Source organism: Schistocerca nitens, chromosome 1 (assembly GCF_023898315.1).
Source record: "Schistocerca nitens isolate TAMUIC-IGC-003100 chromosome 1, iqSchNite1.1, whole genome shotgun sequence".
Classification (NCBI taxonomy): Eukaryota; Metazoa; Arthropoda; class Insecta; order Orthoptera; family Acrididae; genus Schistocerca; species Schistocerca nitens.
In genome coordinates, this window is record NC_064614.1 from 1,180,789,638 (window position 1) to 1,180,805,247 (window position 15,610).

At 44.4% G+C, this 15,610-nt stretch overlaps 1 protein-coding gene across 1 annotated transcript in view; it reads left to right on the forward strand.

The window, feature by feature from the left end:
* The window catches only part of LOC126239138 (regucalcin-like), a 57,630-nt gene extending 43,710 nt beyond the window's left edge, over positions 1-13,920 (forward strand). The window contains exon 6 of the mRNA XM_049947838.1: positions 13,621-13,920. Within this exon, the coding sequence (XP_049803795.1) occupies positions 13,621-13,845 (225 nt within the window). The 3' untranslated portion in view covers positions 13,846-13,920. The remainder of the gene's footprint in view (positions 1-13,620) is intronic.
* The last annotated feature ends 1,690 nt before the right edge of the window (positions 13,921-15,610 follow it).

Sequence of the window (15,610 nt, forward strand, 5' to 3'; positions counted from 1 at the left end):
TGGGTTCGTGGCTTCGGGGGTCGAACCCTACTGTCAACACGTATCAACTGAAATCGGCACTCGTCTAACCAGGACGCGGTTTTTCAGTCATCTGGATTCCAACCGATGTGCTCAAGACCCCAGGAGAGGCGCTGCAGATGTCGTTCGGTTAGCAAAGGCACTGAGGCATTGGAGTTGGTCGTCTGCTCCAGTAGCCCATTAACGACAGATTTCGACGCACTGTCTTAACGGATACGTTCGTCGTACGTCCCTCATTGATTTCTGCGGTTATTTCACGGAGAGTTGCTTGTCTGTTAGCACTGACACCTCTATGCAAACGCCTCTGGTCTCGGTGGTTAAGTTGAGGTTGTCGGCCACTGTGAAGTCTGTGGTGAGAGGTAATTACAGAAATTTGGTATTCTCGGTACACTCTTTACACTGTGGTTCTCGGAATATTGAGTTCCCTAACGTTCCCGAAATGGCGTCATGGAATGTTCCGTGCGTCTAGCTCCAACTAAGAGTCCGCGTTCAGAGTCTGTTAATTCCCGTTGTGCAGCTATAAAGACATCGGAAAACTTTTCACACGACTCATTTGAGTACAAATGACAGCTCGCCCAATGCATACCCTTTTACACGCGATACTAACGCCATCTGTCTGTGAGTATACCGCCATCCCATGACTTGTCACCTCAGTGGTTTACCGCCAAAAGTTTTCGAAATACAATCCAGAAGAGAGCAGTTTTAAATGCATTGGTACACAGAGCAAAAACATTTTTTGACGAGGACCACCTAGCTTCCGAAATTAATCATCTGAAGTACGAGTTCCGGAAGAATGGCTGTTAATGTGATATGAAGTCAACGTTCTTCAAGAAAAGAAATCTTGAAAATGTTCAACATTTAAGGGATGAGCCACCGATAGTATTCCCTCCTTTCTACGGCGCCACATCCATAAAAATAGAGTCCTGGGAAGACGAGGTATAAGACCTATTTTCCGTCCGCCTAAGAAGATGATGGGAATGCTACGCCCTGTTAAAGACAGTCTCGGCCTCAGGATTCCTGTTATTTGTAACATCCCTTGTGAATGCGGAAGCAGTTACATCAGTCAGTCCACCGTACCGTTTCCGACTGTTGTGAAGGGCGTCAACGGAATACCAAAAATGGAGAACTTGAGAAATCTGTAGTTACTGAACAAAACCTTAGAAACATACACGAAATACTCTTTAACGAAACAAAAGTTTCGTCCCAGGTTCCTACATAGCGGGATTGTGTATTTGAAATGGCTGTAGAAACAAGAATGTTCGAGGAGAATTTAAGCCAGTGGATATAATCTTAGCGGTGCATGGAATCTAGATCTCGACAGAGAGAAGAAGCAGACATTTGTCGGAATGTTTGCCCTATTACAGGAGCGGTGTCGCCACCACTGAAGACGCTGACATTATCTGCGACAGCATTACGTAATTACTGACCAATCACAAGCCGTCTATAGGCTACGTAAGGCTACCAGGGCTGCAGTGCAGACAGTCAGTTGTTTCTGACGAAGAGTATTGGGGCAAACATCGGTAACTCGAGGTTTCACCCTGATTTGACGCGGCAAGAATTCAGAGAATGTTTATACAACAGTGCCACCACGAAAGACTTCGTTCTTGTATTAAATAATTTGTTCCCCTTTAGGACCTGATATCTGTATTCAAAAAAATTTCTGTAGTATGGACCGGTTGGTCAAGAACGTCTTAAATACCGTCAACTGCCTACAGTGCCTGTGTACAATAACTACGTACATCCACCATCTATACCTAAATCTACAAATCTCGTATATGCCTACTCTGCAAATCACACTTAAGTGCCTACAGACGGTTCATCGAACCACCTTCACACTCTATTATTTCACTCCCGAACAGCGTGCGTTATTATGATGACCGTTCCTTGCTATGTAGGTCGGCGTAAACAAAATATTTTCGCTTTCAAGTTGGTGTCTGAAATTTCGTGAGGTGATCCCGTCGCAACGAGAAACGCCTTTATTTAAATGATATCCACCCAAAATCCTGCATCATGTCAGTGACACTCCCTCCACTATTTCTCGATAGTACAAAACGTGCTGCCCTTCTCTGAATTTTCTCGATATACTACGTTAATCCTATCAGGCAACGATCCGACACCGCTCTGCAGTACTCCAAAAGAGGACAGACAAGCCTAGTGTAGCAGTCTCTTAAGTACATCTGTTGAACCTTCTAAGTGATCTGCCAATAAGATAGTCCTTGTTTCACCTTCCCCACAACATTACCTTTGTGATCGTTCCAATTTAAGTTATTCTTAATTGTAATTGCTACGAATCTAGTCGAATAAATAGTTTTTAAACTTGTTTGATTTATCGTATTCATCTACGTATTACTCTGCTATTCACAATAAAGTGCCTAGCAGAGGGTTCAATGAACCACCTCCAACCTGTCTCTCTACCGTTCCACTCTGGAACGGGGGGAAAAACTAGCACTTCAATTTTTCTTTGAGATCCCTGATTTCTCTTATTTTATCGTGATGATCATGTCTCCCTATGTATGTGGTTGCCATCAGAATGTTTTCGCAATCGGAGGAGAAAACTGGTGACTCAAATTACATGAAAAGATCCCGTCGCAACGAAAAATGACTGTTTTAATAATTGTCACTCCAGTTCACGGATCATACCTGTGGCACTACTCCCTACTTCGCGATAATACAAAACGAGCTGCCCTTTACACTTTTTCGATGTCATCCGTCAGTTCCATTTGATGTGGATTCTACACCGCACGTCAATGCTCCAGAATAGGGTGGACAAGTGTGGTGTAAGCAGTCTCTTTAGTAGATCTGTTGCACCTTCTAAGTGTTCTGCCAATGAATCGCAGTCATTGGTTTGCTCTACCCACAATATTATCTGTGATCGTTCCAATTTAGGGTATTTGTAATTGTAATCCATAAATATTTAGTTGAATTTACAGCCTTCAGATTTGTGTGATTTATCGCGTAATCGAAATTTAGCGGATTTCTTTTAGTACTTATGTGAATAACTTCACACTTTTCTTTATTCATGGTCAATTGTCACTTTTAGCACCATACAGATATCTTATCTAAATCATTTTGCAATTCGTTTTGGTCATCTGATGACTTTGGTAAATGACAGCATCATCTGCGAACAATCTAAGACGGCTACTGAGATCTTCTCCTGTGTCGTTAATATAGATCAGGAACAACAGAGGGCCTATAACACTTCCTAGGGGAACACCGGATATTACTTCTGTTTTACTCGATGACTTTCCGTCTTACTACGAACTGTGACCTTTCTGACAGGAAATCACGAATCCAGTCGCACAACTGAGGCGATACTCCGTAGGCACGGAGGGACGGTGAGGGACGGTGTCGAAAGCCTTCTGGAAATCTAAAAATATTGAATCAATTTGACATCCCGTGTCGATAGCGCTTATTACTTCATGAGTATAAAGAGCTAGTTGTGTTTCACAAGAACGATATTTTCAGAATCCGTGCTGACTATATGTCAATAAAGCGTTTTCTTCGAGGTACTTCGTAATGTTCGAATACAGTATATGTTCCAAAACCCTACTGCAAATCGACGTTAGTGTTATGGGCCTGTGATTCAACGGATTACTGCTACTTTCCTTTTTGGATATTGATGTGACTTGAGCAGTTTTCCAGTTCTAGGTAAGGATCTTTCTGTGAGCGACCGGTTTTATATAATTGCTAAATATAGAGCTATTGCATCAGCATACTCTGAAAGGAACCTGACTGGTATACAGTCTGGACCCGAGGCCTGGCCTTTATTAAGTGATTTAAGCTGCTTTGCGACACCGATTATATCTATTTCTATGTTTCTCATCTTGGCAGTTGTTCTTGATTGGAATTCAGGAATAGTTACTGCGTTTTCTTTGGCGGAGGAGCTCCGGAAAACCGTGTTTAATATCTCCGCTTTAGTCGCACTGTCATCAGTGACTTCACCGTTGCTATCGCGAAGTGAAGGTATTGATTGCATCTTGCCACCGGTGTGCTTTATTTATGACCAGAAGCTCTTTGGGCTTTCTGCCAGATTTTGAGACAGAGTATCGTTGTGGAAATTATTGAAAGCATCTCGCAGTGAAGTACGCGCCATATTTCGAACTTCTGCAGAACTTCGCCAGTCTTGGGGGTTTTGCGTTCTTTTAAATTTGGCACGCTTTTTGCGCTGTTTCTGCAACAGCGATCTGACCCGTTTCGTGTACCATGGGGGGATCAGTACCATCACTTATTAATTTATGTGGTATATATCTCTCAATTGCTGTCGATACTATCTCTATGAAATCATTCCACAACTTTTCTACGCTTACCTGATCAGATCGGAAGGAGTGCAGACTGTCTCTTAAAACGGTGTTAAGAGCATTTTTATCAGCTTTTTTAAATAGATGTACTTCGTTTCTTTTTGATGGTTGTAGGAGTTACGCTATTCAGCCTAACAGCTACTGCCTTGTCGTTACTAATCCCTGTATTCGTCACGATACTCACTATTTGTCCAGGATTATTTGTTGCTAAGAGGTCAAATATGCTTTCGCAACCATTTACGCTTCGAGTGAGCTCATGAACTACTTTTTACCGAAATATAACGGATTACTTTTTATATCCATGTGGAGTACCTCAACTTTCCCTTATTCAGAGACAATTGTCACTTTTCGCACCAGACATTTTTTCTAAGTCATTTTCCATTTATTTTCGATCTTCTGATGACTTTACTGGATGGTAAATGACATCATCTGCGAACAGTCTAGGAGGGCTGCACAGATTGTCTCCTAAATCGTTTACATACATAAGGAGCAGCAGAGGCCTTATAACACTATCTTGGGGAACGCCAGAAATCATCTGTTTTATTCGATGACTTTCGTCAGTTACTACGAACTCTGACAGGAAATGACGAATCCAATCGATAGCTGAGACGCTATCCCATAAACACGCAATTTGATTACAAGCCACTTGTGAGGTATGATGTCAAAAGTCTTCTGGAAATCTAGAAATACACAATCAATTTGAAATCTCTTGTTGATAGAATTCAACACTTCGTGTGAGTAAAAAGTTGTGTTTCACAAGAATTATGTTTTCTATATCTTTGTTGACCGTCATTAGACCGTTCACTTCATAATGTTCGAACACAATGTATGTTCCAAAATCCTGCTGCATATCGATGTTAATGATATGGGACTAATTTAATTAATTACTCCTATTTCCTGTCTTGAGTATTGGTATGACCTGTGCAGCCTTACAGACGCATATATGCGTTTAAAAGCCAACATGGTACCCAATCCGACGTGGTGGGGTCGTTATGTACCCTTTCAGTTAAGCCCCTTGATAACGCAGGAATCACATTTCTGATGCCTGAACTGCTAACGTCTTACTGTTGTCAAAGAGTAGACGTCCGTCTTCTTGAGCATCACCTACTGCCGCGAGGCGCCTATGAGGAGAGCCCTTTTAATTGGGAAGGTGGCATCAGGACGGATGTTTCGCACATGGCACGCATCAGACTAAACCAGCATAATCGCCGTACTGATTCGGCTATCTCAACAAACAGGCATAGATATTTTAGCTGCATTTCCTACCCTGGCTACCCCGAGGAAAGGGACGAGACTGGGAAGAAAACAATATATTCATACCTGGTGTGTACTATAAGACACAGAAATACTTTTACTGTGACGAAACCATTATATTTCATGGAACAAATGGAATACAGATTTGGAGAAGTGTACTCATTGCATCACTCCTGGCTAAAGCTTCCGCTGCCGCATAATCTCAAGCACTTCAGACATGTGGAAGACTGGGTGATACACGAGTGACTATTACTCAACATAAAACTTTGAATATGAAACAAGGTGTTATCTTCCACAGAGACCTTACACTCCAGACAGACAAGGAGCTACGAGCTAATATAGAACGGCAAGGCGTACATTTTGTCCGACATGTACAGTCCAAAAGATGACCAAATAGATACAGAAACTTCCATCTTGCATTTGCAGGAAAAAACCTCCCAGAAAAGGTTGAAGTTTTAGTGTGCAGGCGTGACGTGAAACCTTATGTCCCACTGTGCATGAGATATTTCTGATGCTTATTATGCTTTGGACATATTCTGTTGCATAGCTGACCGAAAATATGGAAACTGGAAGATCGCTTCACGGAGGTCGCCCTTGCAAACAACTGCCTTTGTGTGTAGACAGTACACAACACCATCCTCCACGTTCACTAGCCTGCCCAGTCTTAAAAATAGAAAATACAAGAATACGTCAGTTGCTGGCCTGTTATATACTGAGTGTAGCGGCACCACCGTTTAGGATAAGGAAAGTTAGTTTTGTGCAATATTTGGAGCACAAGTTACAGCCAGGTGCGGGCCGGATTGCAGTGAGTTAAGCATACCAACAGTTGCGAAGTAGAATAGAGGCCACAGGGCCGTCAAATTGCTGAAAGAGTATACGAAGCGGTTTTGCATGTGGCAAATCACAGGCAGAAGGGCCCCACTGGCCAACCTAGCGTGGTATGAGTACATGACACGAAGCAGCGAGTATGGCAAAGCAGAGGCGCACTGCCATGTATAAATAGGTGCGGCTTTCTAACGAGATGCATTCAAGTGTGGCAGCTCTCCTGGACGGTGGGGCATGTCACACCACCAGCTACACGCAGCAGCAGATGGGGGGGCCAGTGTTCCAGTCCACAGCAGGTCGCTGGTTCAACCCTCTGACGCTGACGCGGGGCCCATAGCCAGCCAGCAGCAGGCCACTCCATGGCTCGCTACCACAGGCAGTCGTCCTGGCTTCTAACACACACCGGAGGCATCCCGAAGCGAGGGCTACAGATTTGGACTCCAGATTGCGGGCACTTGTCGCCGCGATCTCAGCCATGCTGGCGAGAAGCATGCGGCTGGCCGCCTGTGACACACACTGAGCGGCGCTGAGCCGGCAGGGACACAGACCGCTGAGTTGACTGCTGGCATCCTGATGACGTCTTACCGGTTATGAGAGGAAGACTCAGAAGTTTGTTGGCTGGAGGGGCATAGGAAGTCTTCGCGGGAGTATTTCTTCTGTCTTGTTCGGCCTACTGCTTCAGGAGGTGACTTCGCCCAGTGAGGCGAAAGTTTGGTGGCTTGTTGCACAGCTGGAAGAGGAGACATGGATGCTTGGTGGAGACAGGAATACTACCTTGACACTGGGCCATTTTATAACCGTGGTGATGAATCTGAGGTTACATGTCTGCGTGCCATGTCCTTCCTGGAGCAGCAAGAACAGTACTGTAAGTGCCAGATGATAGAATGCAGGGTTTCCAACTAGCCAACATCTTGCGAGCGTCCATGTAAGGCACTTTTTTCCTTCTCCCAGCTCTCCTGGACAGCCCATTCATAGAGATACACGGGCCATTCTCGGGAGGAGGGCGCAGAGTCGCCATTGCAATTGGTATAGTGGGCAGAAGGAGGCGGACAATTGTCCTTGTGAGCATCTATACTACAGGTTACACATTTGGCCAGGTACTGACACGACATTTGAGTGTGGTTGTAAAAATGACACTGGTACTGGTACCAGCGCACCGCGTTTGGAATGTACAGTCAGACTGTGATAACTTCATAACCTGCTTTTATCTTGAATGGAAGCACCACTCTATCAAAAGTGAGAAAAAGAACGCGTATGGGCACTAAGGAGGCATCTACCTTTTTCATCACCCGATGGACTACAATGACACCCTGATCAGAGAAGAATGTTTGGATGTCTGCCTTAGTCAGACCATCGAGCAGTCTAGTGTAAAGAACAGCACGTGAAGAATACAGCGTTCAATGAGCCCCAACACAAATAGGATATCTGTGGAGGAGAGAAGCTCCAAGCAGTAATTGTGCTTGAGAATCAGAAGTAGTCTCCAAAAGCAATGTGCCATTGCGTAGACGAGAGCAGGATATCACAGGGCCGTCAGTTGTATCAACACCTTTCTGAATAATAAACGGATTTACTGTAGCAAAGGACAGTCCATCTTCAGTACGTGAAACCACGAGGAACTGTGGTGCAGCTGGGAGGGGCTTTGAATCCTCATTCTGTTTACATTTAGCGGAAAGACTATGAAGATTATGATATGCTCAATGCGAGAAAATCCCCCACGATTCCCAGCGTCTCCAATGGCGCACCCCTTCCAACTGGGAGCTTCCTCAGAGGGAGTGCATCCAACTTAGATGATTTTACACATCTCAGGTCACACCTCCCAAATGCCTGACAGGGGGACCAATTGGCAATTTGTGAAGGTAAGAGCTCAGACAGTCACCCTTCCCTGGACTTGACCTGTACCAGGGAGTACATGCAAACCCTAGCTGTTGACTCGCGGCTGGGAATTACGCGTTATCCAGTCACCTGTTACGCATCAAACGTGCGGCAGGCCTACAGGAGCGCACAGGGAGGAGGAAGAAAAAAAATAAATCTCAAACGCCGAAGCAGAGGAAGAATAGGGGAACGCAGAAGAAAAAAGAACGTACAGAACAGTGGTGAAACTGTTCTACTGTCATGCTACAGAAAATGCAGCAGACATTTCCAAAAGCCGGCCGCTGTAACCGAGCGGTTCTAGGCACTTCAGTCTGGTACCGTGTGACCACTACGGTCGCAGGTTCGAATCCTGCCTCGGGCATGGATGTGTGTGATGTTCTTAGGTTAGTTACGTTTAAATAGTTCTAAGTTCTAGGGGACTAATAACTTCAGATGTTAAGTCCCATAGGGCTCAGAATCATTTGAACATTTCCAAAAACATCCTAGACATGTTCCCAAGGGAGGGGAAAAAGAATAGCAAGACGATAGACACGCAGTACGAAAGGGAAAAGATGCTACAAAGGTTGGGGAACCTTGATAGCGAAGCAAGAACTCGCCTAAGACTGGTGAGCCCCCTGGAGGGATTCATGCAGGTTGATGTCCGCATGGTAACTAAACAAGTTTGTCTATTTTTTTATTTCGCTTCTGGACATAACGATTTTGAGTGGTGAGGTTAAATGGGACATCCTGCGTTGCTTTGCCCAATGTACATCTCGCGAAAAGACGAAGTTAAAATCAGAGGGGCCCAAGTTAAGACAGAAGCTTATCAACGATCTTTCTTTCCGCAGACCATTCATTACTGGAACACGAAGAGGGTGACTTGAGAGAACCATAAACCGGGTATACTTGGACTGCCGTGGTTACCTTTAGCTATCATGCACCAGAAGTTTAAAAGCTCTCTGCTGGATCGCAATTGGGAGTTTAGTACACACTGTTCAGTGGCAGAGTTCCATCAATATACGCTAAATGGCGCCAAGAAGTGCCGATTTTCTTGCGCAACAGTTGGAAAACCTGTTGCAACTTATAGATCTATACGAAAAAGTCAGTTGCTCAGTTGCGCAAAATCCACTGATGTCATTTAACTGCAAAGCAATCGGTGTTTCCAACTAATTATGTATGTTACTCGATTAATTCTCTAAACAGATCACCTGTATATATCTTCCAACTATATTGCGATTTCTTAGGTCGTGTATAAGATTTCTCTGTTTCGTAGCTATTTTGAGCACTGGTTATGGTTAACCAAGGATCACAGATACACAACTTATTTAACAGTATCAATATTGACGCCAATAACAAATGTGGAACTAAGAAATACACACGTTAACCATCGGTATATAGATGAAGGCTCATTTGTAATTGTTAATGCGCCTACTAAGAAAAGCAAAAGTCATTCAAATGTTTCTCAAATTGTAAGCGGTTACGGTTCAGGTAGTAATTCAGGTACAAAATATAATGTCAAATGTCTCCGGAAACAAATGTGAAGTTTGTTTGGCTACAAGTGCCAGATATTGTCTGGATAAAGGAAGAAATGGTTCAAATGGCTCTGAGCACTATGGGACTCAACTGCTGAGGTCATTAGTCCCCTAGAACTTAGAACTAGTTAAACCTAACTAAGCTAAGGATATCACAAACATCCATGCCCGAGGCAGGATTCGAACTTGCGACCGTAGCGGTCTTGCGGTTCCAGACTGCAGCGCCTTTAACCGCACGGCCACTTCGGCCGGCTGATAAATGAAGAATAGATAACTTTAATTCTATCTGCAATGGATGTTTTGAAACTAGGATTTAGGTTAAGATGGATGAAATTGAAAGTATTTGGTCAGCTAATTTTGGAGCTATGTATGTAGTACTCCATCTTAGTACCTTTCATTATAGTTATTTACAATTCTGATGATGGACCGCACTGATCTAAGTACCATGCGTGGGATTCTTTTGTTATGAGGCTTGATAAAGCACTTAAGAAAACTTTAGATCAATGTATTTATTTCTGGGGGGTCAAAGTTTGTCTGTTTTTGAAATATTGTTATCCTTCCTAACTTTGACTATGTTCATTTATTTCCCATTATTTCCTCTGAATTTTACGGATTTTAATGTACTAATTATTACGTAATCTTTTCATATAAGCCTCCTATGTTCACTAACACAAATACCAAAGATGTTAAAAAAACCTTTGAATGTGAAAATCAGTCAAAGTGTATCAATTACACATAAATAATTGATCAATCGATGCATTATATTAGGTGAATATATGCAGCAGTTAAAACTGTCATAATATACACTGAAAAGCCAAAGAAACTGGTACACTTGCCTAATATCGTGTAGGTTTCCCGAGAGCACGCAGAAGTGCCGCATTACGATGTGGCATGGACTCGACTAGTGTCTGAAGTAGCGCTGGAGAGAACTGATACCATGAATCCTCCAGGGCTGTCCATAAATCTGTAAGATTACAAGGGGGTGGAGACATCTTCTGGACAGCAAGTTGCAAGGAATCCCAGATATGCTCAATAATGTTAATGTCTGGGGAGTTTGGTGGCCAGCGGAAGTGTTTAAACTCAGAATAGTGTTCCTGGAGCCGCTCTGTAGCGATTCTGGACGTTTGGGGTGTCGTATTGTCCTGCTGGAATTGCCCAAGTCCGTCGGAATGCACAATGGACATGAATGCAGGTGATCAGACAGGATGCTTACGTGCGTGTCAACTGCCATAGTCGTATCTAGAAGCATCAGGGGGTCCGATATCAGATCAACTGCACACGCCCCACACCATTACAGAGCCTCCACAAGCTAGAACAGTCCCCTGATGAAATGCAGGGTCCATGGATTCATGAGGTTGTCTCCATACTCGTACACGTCCATCGGCTCCATACAATTTGAAACGAGACTCGTCCGACCAGGCAGCATGTTTCTAGTCATCAACACTCCAATGTCGGTTTTGACGGGTCTAGGCGAAGCGCAAAGCTTTGTGTCGTGCAGTCGGTTCCGAAAGCATCGATGATGTTTTGTTGAATGGTTCACATGCTGACACCTTTTGATGGCTCAGCTTTGAAATCTGCAGCAATTTGCAGACGGGTTGCACATCTGTCACGTTAAACGATTGTCTTGAGTCATCGTTGGTCCCATTCTTGCAAGATCTTTTTCCAGCAGCAGTGATGTCTGAGATTTTATGTTTTACCGGATTCCTGATAATCACTGTACACTCGTGAAATGGTCACATGGGAAAATCCCCATTTCATCGCTACCTCGGAGATGCTGTGTCCCATCGCTCGTTCGCCTCCTATAACACCAAAGTCACTTAAATCTTGATAACCTACCATTGTAGCAGCAGTAACCGATCTTATAACTGTGCCAGACACTTGCTTGTCTCATATAGGAGTTGCGGACCGCAGCGCTGTATTCTGTTGTTTACATATCGCTGTATTTGAATACGCATGCCTATACCAGTTACTTCGTCACTTCAATGGAAAACTGAATGAAAAGTCCAGCAGCCCACAGTAGCTGTTTTTATTGAACTCTATTAGAGATTTGTATGGGGGTCTCTAATCGACTTCGATAATAAGAGCTACTGTGAACTATTAGACTTTCCATTCAGTTTTATATTCTAATACACTACTGGCCATTAAGATTTCTACACCACGAAGATGACGTGCTACAGACGCGAAATTTAACCGACAGGAAGAAGATGCTGTGATATGCAAATGATTAGCTTTTCAGAGCATTCACACAAGGTTGACGCCGGTGGCGACACCTACAACGTGCTGACATGAGGAAAGTCTCCAACCGATTTCTCATACACAAACAACAGCTGACCGGCGTTGCCTGGTGAATTTGTTGCTGTGATCCCTAGTGTAAGGAGGAGAAATGCGTACCATCACGTTTCCGACTTTGATAAAGGTCGGATTGTATCCTATCGCGATTGCTGTTTATCGTATCGCGACATGGCTGCTCGTGTTGGTCGAGATCCAATATTGTTGGCAGAATATGGAATCGGTGGGTTCAGGAGGGTAATACGGAACGGCGTGCTGGATTCCAACGGCCTCTTATCACTAGCAGTCGAGATGACAGGCATCTTATCCGCATGGCTGTAACGGATCGTGCAGCCACGTCTCGATCACTGAGTCAACAGATGGGGACGTTTGCAAGACAACAACCATCTGCACGAACAGTTCGATGCCGTTCTAGCTGCATAGACTATCAGCTCGGAGACCATGGCTGCGGTTACCCTTGACGCTGCATCACAGACAGGAGCGCCTGCGATGGTGTACTCAACGACGAACCTGGGTGCAGGAATGGCAATACGTCATTTTTTCGGATGAATCCAGGTTCTGTTTACAGCATCGTGATGGTCGCATCCGTGTTTGGCGACATCGCGGTGAACGCACACTAAAAGCGTGTATTCGTCATCGCCATACTGGCGTATCACCTGACGTGATGGTATGGGGTGCCATTGGTTACACATCTCGGTCATCTCTTGTTCGCATTGACGGCACTTTGAACAGTGGACGTTACATTTCAGATGTTTTACGACCCGTGGCTCTACCTTTCATTCGATCGCTGCGAAACCCTACATTTCAGCAGGATAATGCACTACTGCATGTTGCAGGTCTTGTATGGGCCTTTCTGGCTACAGAAAATGTTCGACTGCTGCCTGGCCAGCACATTCTCCAGATCTCTCACCAATTGAAAACGTCTGGTCAATGGTGGCCGAGCAACTGGCTCGCCACAATACTCCAGTCACTACTCTTGACGTACTGTGGTATCGAGTTGAAGCTGCATGGGCAGCTGTACCTGTACACGCCATCCAAGCTCTGTTTGACTTAATGCCCAGGCGTATCAAGGCCGTTATTACAGCCACAGGTGGTTGTTCTCGGTACTGATTTCTCAGGATCTATGCACCCAAATTGCGTGAAAATGTAGTCATGTCAGTTCTAGTATAATATATTTGTCCAATGATTACCCGTTTATTATCCGCATTTATTCTTGGTGTAACAATTTTAATGACCAGTAGTGTAGTTGTAACACCAGTATACAAGGTATATACACCTAATGTAGTGTATGAATTGATCAATCAGTTATGTGTGACTACCCCAGTTGTGACTGCCCTAGTTGTAAAATTATCTGACAATTATACCTGATTTCCGGTACTACAAAAATACCTTCTGCCACTCCAAAAGATGGCTACCGGAATAAAGATGCTGATGTAACTACCGATGCTTAACATATCAACAAATTCCCATTATAACTTCTTTCAATTGGAATCTTATTTTTAAGCGGGGCAAGTACCTGCTGGACAGGAGAACAATGATAGCCGGTGTTGCAGGTGATCCAGGTAGACCCACGCACTGGCAGGCTGCTGCGGCGGGTGGAGATCCCGGCGCAGAACGTGACGTCGGTGGCGTGGGGCGGCGCCGGCCTCGACGAGTTGTTCGTCACGACGGGCTCCATCGGCATGGACCGCCCCGACGAGCTACCCATGGCCGGCTGCACCTTCCGCGTCACCGGACTCGGCGCCCGCGGACTCCCCGCGCAGTCCGTCGTCCTCTGAGCGCGTCTTCAATCGGTGTTGCAGAGATTGGGAGCTATAAATAAAAAAGCCTCGGTGCAGTCCTATACGCTATAAGACCAAACTTTTATTTCTGTGTCCGATTAATTTCCTTTCAAGAAAATTTCGGTCGTACTGGTCTTATTTACTTTAAAAAGTCTTCTAGCGGAAGGGATTCATCCAGCAGGTTGCAATGTAGCGAGTGGCCCGGATATGGAAACCTTTTTTTAAATTTTAAGTTACTGGCTGTCGGCTCGAGGTCATACAGGCTTCTCGCTATTGGAAAAACGATACGACAGTGTGGTTGTGGCAACTTTAGTGTCTGTTATGACGATACGAATGTAAGGATAACACAACACCCAGTCACCCGAGCAAAGAAAATCTCCAACTCGGCTGGGAATCGAACGTGGGCCCCTTTGGTCAGCAGCCAGCCGCACTGACCGCACAGCTACCTAGGTGGACGATCTGGAAACTTTTTACGCTCACACAAAACATCTCTTCACAATGGACAGGCTCCCACTTCTCGATGCTGATTACGCAGCTCGCCACTGTTCAAGATCACTGCGGCTCTTGGGAGAATGTCTAGGTTCTGTGGGATGTCTGCCTTCTACACGTGTGCACGCAGAGGCGCTTCGCACAAAAGCAGCGTAATCAGTACCGGATACACAGTGCGATGGAATAACTGCTGCTGTTCGCGTTTTCGTCGCAGCCAAGAATGGGATTTACCAGTGGCCTAACTAGCCTATGGCCATCATCGTGCGGGCACGGTCTTCAAGGCAGGCGGTAGCATGAGGGAATTTCTTTTTTAACTTCTTTGTTTTGGCTTTGGGTTACAAGGACCGAACTGCCCACAACGCTTATAAAGTGCCAAGGAAACATAATTGCATAAAAGCGAAACGGAACAAAATTACGAAGTTAGCATACAAACACACTTGAGATGCCCTGATAAACCCGCAGGACAGGACAGGTAGTTTGAATTGTGGAAAGGGGCCAAAATAAGGGGCTGTCAGTTACACTCGAACATACAACTTTATTATTTGATCAAATATTACAAGAGCCCAAAAAAAATTTTTTTTAGACACACAATTTTAATCTTTAGGACTTAATTACCGGCTGAAAGCCATTTTAATTTAAAAATGGCTGAAGGCCAATAACTTAAAACGCAAGCAAAATCAGAAATTTAGAAGGCCCAATACTTAAAATTCAACAACATTAAAATTTTTAAAATGACAAAGGCCTTACGTGAAACAACTCAAATTCAAAATCGGCTGAAGGCCCAACCCTTAAAATTCAATAACATTAAAACCTTTAAAATGCCAAAGGTCTTACGTGAAACAGTTCTTTAAATTTCTCTGAAGGCCTAAAGAATCTTACACCTGAAGGGCATAACAACCTTAATTTTTAAAAAAAAATCGGCTAGAAGCCATATAAGTACAAACAACAAGAACAAATAGAAAAAAGTCAGTACACCCAAGGGCGCTCAGATGTTCGAGGGTCAGCCTGGAATTCAAACACTAATGCTCGCTTAGGTGAGACAAGCAGTCGGGCCAACCATTCACGATCTGACGAGAACCCAACCGACCGACAGTCAATGGACCCACCGACAAGATCCACTTCACCCGACCAGGGCACAACAGGGGGTTCAACGTAGAAGATATTGGCGCCCACAACCAGTCATACACACCTTGCTGGACAGCAACAACACGATGAGGAAACTACACTGCCTGAAATTTACGTCAACGGCCAGGGCAGGTAACCGGAACGTTAA